The 8,750-nt window shown below is 40.9% G+C and overlaps 1 protein-coding gene across 1 annotated transcript in view; it reads right to left on the minus strand.

Annotated features, from left to right (window-relative positions):
• Positions 1 to 2,053: 2,053 nt before the first annotated feature.
• CARD6 (caspase recruitment domain family member 6) overlaps positions 2,054 to 8,750 on the minus strand; it is an 11,695-nt gene continuing 4,998 nt past the window's right edge. Inside the window, exons 3-4 of the mRNA XM_044916935.1 lie at positions 2,707 to 4,852; positions 2,054 to 2,661 (exon numbers count right to left, since the gene is read on the minus strand). Coding sequence (XP_044772870.1) covers positions 2,511 to 2,661; positions 2,707 to 4,852 — 2,297 coding nt within the window. The 3' untranslated portion in view covers positions 2,054 to 2,510. The remainder of the gene's footprint in view (positions 2,662 to 2,706; positions 4,853 to 8,750) is intronic.

Below are 8,750 nucleotides of genomic sequence, written 5' to 3' on the forward strand. Positions count from 1 at the left end.
ATAATGAGCTTATAGTTTTATAATAAAGAGGAAACAGATCTATAGGATCTCACTACTGTAGCAGGATTTCTCATTCTCTTTCTGTATCTTCTCAGTTCCTACTGCACTGCCTCACACATAATATATGCTCAATAAATAAATGCAAGAGAAGGAAGAAAGAAAAAAAAAAACAGAAAGGAAGAATGAAATGGAAAGGGAGAAATCTGCTAGGTACCATCTGTTTGCCCCTCCAGATTCACTCTCCACCCTCCTTTGAACCCAAAGACTGACCAGCATGAACTGCCTTGGTGAGCTCCTTATTCTCTGGTTTCCAGTTGGCTTTGGCCAAGGGGATGCATTGACAGATCAGAGGTGTGGAATAAATAGCTATGTATTCCCTAGGGCAGCTCCCTGTGGGTCACTGCAGGCTGCTGTCCCCCTCAACCAACCAGACCCAAGACCGTTCCCACACAGAGCATTGCCCCCTCTCTCCCTTTGGATCTTGGGGTGGCAATGTGCCTCACTTTAACTAGATGCAAGGGGCTGCACTCTCTTTTGCCCCGTTTTTACATCTTGTCCAGCCCTTTATAAATAGTCCCTTTATGAGACGCTCCTCAAAGTGTCCAAACTGGATGTACCATTTATGTATTGCCGAGACCCAGACTGATAAAGACTCTGTTGGTGACAAAAGAACCCAACAAGTTCTGTCCTCCAGGAACTAATCTTGAAGGATTCAGAAAAATGTTTTTAAAAACATCACCAAGTATTGCTCATTTCAAAGGTTTAAACAAGGGGCGCCTGGGTGGCTGTCGTTAAGCGTCTGCCTTTGGCTCAGGTCATGATCCCAGGGTCCTGGGATTGAGCCCCACATCGGGTTCCCTGCTCAGCAGGGAGCCTGCTTCTCCTTCTCCCACTCCGCCTGCTTGTGTTCCCTCTCTCGCTGTGTCTCTCTCTCTGTCAAATAAATAAATAAGATCTTAAAAAAAAAGGTTTAAACAACAAAAAGATTATTCTCATTGAGGAACTCCAGTTTTACACCAAAGATTTTGTAGTTATGAACTAGTTATTATGCTTTTTCTCTTGAAAAGATAAAAAATCTACATGCATAGTCCTTTCTTTCTTCATCCTTACAGTAACTTTAGAGATTTAACACCCTCTAAATACTCAATGTTAATTGTTTAAAACATTCATAAATGAAGGATGCCTATTGTAGTATGAGAATGTTTTCAGAAATTAGTTATTCCTTTTCAAAGATCATTTTTCATCTATTTATCAATATGATTTTTTTCCCTTGGCGTCCTTGAAGGTGAAAAAAATTTTTTAACCCAGAAAAGACAATGTGGGGCTATTTTAATACTTAAAATTAGTATTAATTTTATAAAAGTTGTAAATTCAAAAACAAGAGGTCTTGATCCGATTTACAAATCTTATTATTTTATTTCTACACCTAGCAAATTTTAACATCAATCTTTAAGTGGCCCTTTATTAATATTTGCTATTATTTACAAACTTAACTAAACTTCACTGGCAGAACTTATTCAAATGTTTAGGACAATAATGACTCTAATACAGTAAAATTGTAAAATTTTGTGAATCTTATGTTCTCTTAAACATTGCAATGCTCTGGGGCGCCTGGGTGGCTCAGATGGTTAAGTGTCTGCCTTCGGCTCAGGTCATGATCCCAGGGTCCTGGGATCGAGTCCCACATCGGGCTCCCGGCTCGGTGGGGAGCCTGCTTCTCCCTCTGACCCTCTCCCCTCTCATGCTGTTTCTCTCTCGCTCACTCTCTAAAAAATAAATAAAATCTTAAAAAAAAAAAAAAACATTGCAATGCTCTTTACAAGCTTTATAACTCTAAAATTAAAATTTTAATTATACATTTTAAGTTGAAATCATGAGGATATCAGATCTTTTAATAAGCCAAATTACCTTAACTATTACAAGTACTTTAAATATAAAACATACACAAATCATACCCAAGTTAATGCAAAATAATTTATTGCATTGGTTTTTAGCTCATTATTTCTGTAAGGGTCAGATGAGATATTTATATCATCAAAGCAAATTGGAGCTGTTATCACAAGTAAATGGATTTAAACATCCCAAACAAACAAGATTATCTGCTTAGTGGCTGATATTGAACGAAAAAGCTTTGACTAAGGCACCTCTGGAGCAGCCAACATCTAAAGCAGTTTTTCTTGCAACACTGAGGCTGCCTGAGCCTTATTTTATGGGGTGGTCTCAACAGCCCCAGTCCTCGGATTCAGGTTATATATTACCTAATACTTAAGATTGGGTTCAGTTAATTTATTTACTCCTTGATTCTATTCTTAATTCTTTTCATATTTTTCCTTTTGGTAGACACAATTCTTATAGATATTTTAATGATACCAGTTAGGCTGTGCATATTTTTTTTTTTTTTTTTTCTGTCATGATAATGATAGGAATCTCTTACCATCACTGCCACTCTTCTTTAGGTAGCCGTATGATAGCAACGGCCTGGGTGAAGGATTTGTTTCATAGTAAGCACTTTAACGTTTCCCTGCCCTCTTGGGCCCTGCTCCTGGATTGTATGACTTAGCCTGTGAAGGACTGGTCCTACATGACTTGTGCTGAGTGGGTCTGGGCTGTGAAGGCTTAGATTGGGAGGCCTGGGGTGGGCATGGCTTGGGCTGAGTGGGTCTGGGCTGAGAAGGGTTAGATTGGGAGCCCTGGGGTGGGCATGGCTTGGGCTGAGTGGGTCTGGGTGGAGAGGGTTTAGCTTGGGAGGGCTGGGGTTGAGTGGGTTTGGGTGGGAAGGGTTTAGCTTGGGAGGGCCAGGGCTGAGTGGGTTTTGTGTGAGTGGGTCTGGGTTGAGAGGATTGCTTGAACTGGGATGGCTTGGGCTGGTTGGATGTGAATTGGGAGCTGGGTAAACATTTGCTATTGGGCCTGGGATAGGATCCCATTTGGAAAGCTGAATTTGAAGGCCCATCCTGTGTCTTCAGTTTGGCTCCTTGCTGAGAAGCAGGTCTTACAGGTTTTTGTATGGCTCCTGCTGGTTGAAAGGCCTGGGGGTAAAGACCTTCAATATGGGATATTGTTTTCATAAGCTTCCCAGTTGCCCTAGTTGGCTGTGTTCTCTGGGTATAGGCTTGCTTAGGCTGTGGCTTCCCAGCTGTTCCGGCTGACTGCAAACTCAGGGAATGGAAGTGACCTAAGTGGGAGACCACTTCCCCAGATCTTTCAAGAGCTCCCATTGTCTGTGGTCTTTCAGGCCAGGCCTGTACATGATGAGATTTAGGTCTTGGTGGTCTCCCAAATGTTTTATCCGTGTGATGTCCCCAAGCAGTTCTTGAAAATTTCATAAATCTTTCAGGTGAATAAAATCTCTGGGGTTGGAAGTCCTGAAACATAAAACTTTTACCTCGACCATAGTCCCTTGTTTTCTGAAAGGGCCAGGGACGGAACCACTTAGACCTCTGCTCTGACCAAAAATAGGAGCCCATAACCCAGGGGGCTTTCAAAGAAACATGGTTAAAGTCACCTCCAATTCTGGTTGGTAAAGGACAGGAGTTTTCCAATACTGGGGTGTGGTAGAAATTCTGAAGATTCCAGCTAGCCCCAGGCTCTCTTACAGGCGTCTCAGCTGGGCTTTCAGATGAGCTTTCTGGCTGACTGTATCTTTGTTGTCTCTCATCTTTAGCTGTTCCAGCCAGGTTTTCACTAGGGGAACTGTGAATTCCCTGAACGTTCTCAAAGTCTTGGTCTACCTGGATTCCCAACTCCCTGGCCAGGGAGCCCATGTCCTCCATGGACACACATCTGAGTGAAGAGGACATCACTTCCTGCAGAGCTGCTTGAAGACCCTCCATATTCTTCCCTTTCTCCCCAGCTTCCTCCCCCTCCCAAAACAGTAGCTGTGATAGCTTCAACTTTAGAATCCTCTGGAAAAGCTGAGCCTCTTCACTCTCCTGGGCCTGGGGACTGAGGACAAAGTAGAATCTTTCAGTGGCAGCTTCTCCTAAAAACATTAGCAAGTCCCACTCCTTCTCACCTATGTAGTCAGTGAAAAAAAATACAGCTGAGGAAACTTCCACCAAAAAACCAAACTGTGTCCAAAAACTTTCTAAGTCTCCACGGAGGTTGGCCAGAGCAACAGGCTTTTGGAAAAAACTAGGGTTTTCCTTTAGACTATCGCTCTCAGGAAAATGCCACATTATCTCAACCAGGCCATCAGAGATTTGCCGGGGAAGCACTGGGACAGTAAAATCCTGATGGAGAAAGATTTTGTGTGATTGTCCTGGTTGGGCAGGACCAAGCAGTCTGTTAAGGATTCTGGACTTGGAGAAGCTACAGTATCCCAGGCGCACAAAAGAGATGATAGGCATCTTCGGAAACGTTTCTGTGTCCACTGTAGGCCCTCCTGAAGACTGTGTTGACCACTGTTTCACAATGTCCTTCATGGCCCCTAGCATTAAGATACTTTTGTTGTTTTCTGCATCTGGCAGGAGCAGGGGAAGAGCAAACCGGCACTGATACATGTTTGACATGACTTCACACTGCAACAAGCTGTCTGAACAGAGCATAGAGGCACACAGAACATCAAAGGGATGAATGGTTTGTATGTCCCTGATTTCCAAATTCTCTACTCCAGTCAGCAATTCCTCTTTGCCATCCTCACCCGGAACCTTGTGTCTGAGGATTGTATCTCTGGCTGTCACATCCAGAGCTTGAACTTTCATCAGGAAATTCCAGGCTAAGTCTCCTGGAGTCTCAGGGGTCCACATACATCCTCGATCTAAGGAGAATTGTTTGACAACATCTGGCAGAAGCTTTCTGCTCCTATCCATGTTCAAACATGACAGGACATCTTTAAACATATTTTTTCTTTCTGTAGGGAAGAAGATACTCAGTGAATGTCACATTCAGAGTCTAAGCTTCCTTCATGGAGTTTTAAAATTAAATAAGTAATTGACATTTTCATTATGAAAAGATGGAACACAAATAAAGTGAAATTGCCCTTTTTCCACTCTGCCAATTCCACTTTTCTTCTAAGAGATGTCAACATGTTACAAATGTTTGCTTCCTATCCTTATTACATGCAAGTACATAAGTATGCATGCATATAGAGAAATATACCTTTTGATTTAGTGGATGCTATTTTATTTTTACATAAATGATATTATACTAAACAAATGATCCTTCAACTTCTTTTCACTTAATGGTATTCTTTGCAAATTCTTCCAAATCAGTTTATACAGAGATTGACTTAATTCATTTTAGCTAATCCATCATATTTCATGATTTAGATGGACCATTACTTATTTAACCATTGTCTACTGATGATCATTTAGATTTTTCAATTTTTTGACTAATGTTTATATGCAGCAATGAAAAACATTGTTAATGCTTCGTGATATACATGATACTGTTTTCTTTCTTAAATGTATCTCTTGCTAAAGTTTGGAGAAATGGAAGATTTTATTTCCATTAAACATTTCTCAGAATTTATGTGTTGTACCTAATTTCTCCTGATCTCCCATTTTCTAATATACCTCCTAACCACTTCTTGGGAATACAGAAATAGTGCTTAGTAGAGAAAGAAGACCAGAGAGCATTTTCTACTTCTGGTAAAGGGCAAACTAGTATAAGATTCTTGGGTCCCCTATAAAAATAACCTGGAAGAGGGGTGCCTGGGTGGCTCAGTCAGTTAAGCATCTGACTCTTGATTTCAGCTCAGGTCACGATCTCAGGGTTGTGGGATCGAGCCCTGTGTTGGGCTCTGCACTCAGCAGGGAGTCTACTTGAGATTCTCTCTCTCCCTCTCCCTCTGCTCCTCTTCCTGCTCTCTCTCTCTCTTTCTCAAATAAATATATCTTTAAAAAAAAAAACCTGGAAGAAACAACAGAAGTGAGCAAAAAGTATGGATTTTAAGAATTAACAAAGGTAACTCTAAGAAATCCTTGGGCAGTCTAAAAGTTGCTTGAATTAGAATATGTTTTGGGGTAAGAAGGTGAGGGAAGAGTTGAGGCTAGCAAAATGGATTCCCAGAGGAGGCAGTGAGAGGATAGGTTGCAGGGAAGCTTTTAGGTCCTGTTCTTGTCTATCACCTATTTTGTCTTTGGACAACAACCCACTATTTCTTCAGCACAAAAACCAGGACTCACAGAGGCCAGGCCAAATGTCTACTCTTGACAGGGTAATAACAGGGTTACTATGGGGGCGCCTGGGTGGCTCAGTCATTAAGTGTCTGCCTTCAGCTCAGGTCATGATCCCAGGATCCTGGGATTGAGCCCCATATCGGGCTCTCTGCTCTGTGGGAAGCCTGCTTCTCCCTCTCCCACTCCCCCTGCTTGTGTTCCCTCTCTCACTGTGTTTCTCTGTCAAATAAATAAATAAAAATCTTTAAAAAAAAAAATAACAGGGTTACTATGGAGCTCATTTGGGATACCACCAAGAAGCAACAGAGTAAATCTTATACACAGCAACAATGATACAATCAATAAGCACAGAGCTGGATACAAAGAAAAAGAAAAAGTTAAGAAGCAATAATATCTAGAACCCAATACATTTTTATAAATTTAAAATTCATGAAAACAGCCCAGCTAAGGCAAAAAGAAATGATCAGAGATTTTAGCTGCCAACCACTGAAACAAGAATTTCAAATTTGAGTCCAGTTAGGTTAATTGGAAACTAAAACAGATTAAAAAAACAAAAAACAAAAAAACTAAGTCTCTTTGGAGATATTTAACAATCTAGAAGGGCACCTGGGTGGTTCAGTCAGTTAAGCACCTGCCTTGGGCTCAGGTCATGATCTCAGGGTCCTGGGATTGAGCCCTGCATTGGGTTCCCTGCTCCACAGGGAGCCTGCTTCACCCCCTCCCTATGTCTGCTGCTCCCCCTGCTTGTGCACTCTCTCTCTCTGTCAAATGAATAAATAAAATCTTAAAAAAAAACCAAAATCTTTAGTCTTAGAAAGAGACTTGTAGTCTCAGAGAGGAGGGAGCAACTGGGACAGAAAAAATATTTGGATAAATAGTGGCTGAAGATATTCCAAATTTGATTTAAAAAAAAGTTTTACAGATTCACAAAACTCTCTAAACCCTAACGAGGATAAAAACAAAATGGCTAAAAAAAAATTTAAGAAAAAAATCCTGAAATCACCCAGAATAAAAATGACACTTATAGGAAACAATGAAAAAAACAAAATAAAACAAAACAAAACTGCAGGCTTAGCATCAGAAACAATGGAAGCCAAAAGACAAAGGAATGGCATCCATAAAGTGCTGAAGGCAGAAAAATTGCCAATCTCTAATTCTTTACCTAGCAAAAATATCATTCTGGAATGAAAGCAAAATAGACATTTTTCAATAAACAAAACCTAAGAAAATTTCCCACCAACAGACCTGCACTAAAAGAAATAATAAATAAAATTCTTCAGACTAAAGGGAAACAACATCACATTAAAACTTAGACCTTCAGGGGCGCCTGGGTGGCTCAGTCGTTAAGCGTCTGCCTTCAGCTCAGGTCATGATCCCAGGGTCCTGGGATCGAGCCCCGCATCGGGCTCCCTGCTCGGCAGGAAGCCTGCTTCTCCCTCTCCCACTCCCCCTGCTTGTGTTTCTGCTCTCGCTATCTCTCTCTGTGTGTCAAATAAATAAATAAAATCTTTAAAAAAAAAAAAACAAACAGACCTTCAGGAAGAGGGAAAGGGTGCAGAAAATGGTAAATCTATGGGTTCCTCCCACTGGATGAACTCAACTATAAGCTGGAAGGGAAGGGAGGAGATTGATACAGTCTATATACAAGTTGACCTTATACAGTACAGAGCACATAGAGCAACACCATAGCCTTCCTGAGACTTAGATTCGACACTGATATTTTTTTGTCATGAAATTTAACATAACAAAAAGCATGACGACTCTTCTCCTTTGAATCAGATTAATTTGGATTTTTTTTCAGTTCCTAGTTACATATATAAATAAATATTACAGAGGAAAGAGACAGTGGATAGCCACATGCCTCCAGTCAACTAGAGTGGATTGGTTAGCTATTAGAATTACATTGCAAGTCATAACTACATTATTACTGAAACTTTTCTTTTCTTTCTTTTTTTTTTTTAAAGATTTTTTAATTTATTTGACAGAGAGAGACACAGTGAGAGAGGGAACACCAGCAGGGGGAGTTGGAGAGGGAGAAGCAGGCTCCCCTCTGAGCAGGGAGCCTGATGCGGGGCTTGATCCCAGGACCCTGAGATCATGACCTGAGCCAAAGGCAGACGCTTAAAGACTGAGCCACCCAGGTGCCCCTTACTGAAACTTTTCTTGACCTGTTTTCCTAAAGGTGTTAGATTGGTTGCAAAAATTAGCCCCAATTAATGGCTTTCTGGATATATTTTGGCTTTCTGCAATATTACTTTGTAAGAAGAAGATGTGGTATATATATACAATGGAATATTATGCAGCCATCAAAAGGAATGAAATCTTGCCATTTGCAACGACGTGGATGGAACTGGAGGGTATTATGCTGAGCGAAAAAGTCAATGAGAGAAAGACATGTATCATATGACCTCACTGATATGAGGAATTCTTAATCACAGGAAACAAACTGAGGGTTGCTGGAGTAGTAGGGTTGGAAGGGATGGGGTGACTGGGTGATAGACATTGGGGAGGGTATGTGCTATGGTAAGTGCTGTGAATTGTGTAAGACTGTTGAATCACAGACCTGTACCTCTGAAACAAATAATACATTATATGTTAAAAAAAAAAAAAAAAAAGAAGATAGCAGGA

The sequence above is a fragment of the Neomonachus schauinslandi genome, chromosome 7, assembly GCF_002201575.2.
Source record: "Neomonachus schauinslandi chromosome 7, ASM220157v2, whole genome shotgun sequence".
NCBI lineage: Eukaryota > Metazoa > Chordata > Mammalia > Carnivora > Phocidae > Neomonachus > Neomonachus schauinslandi.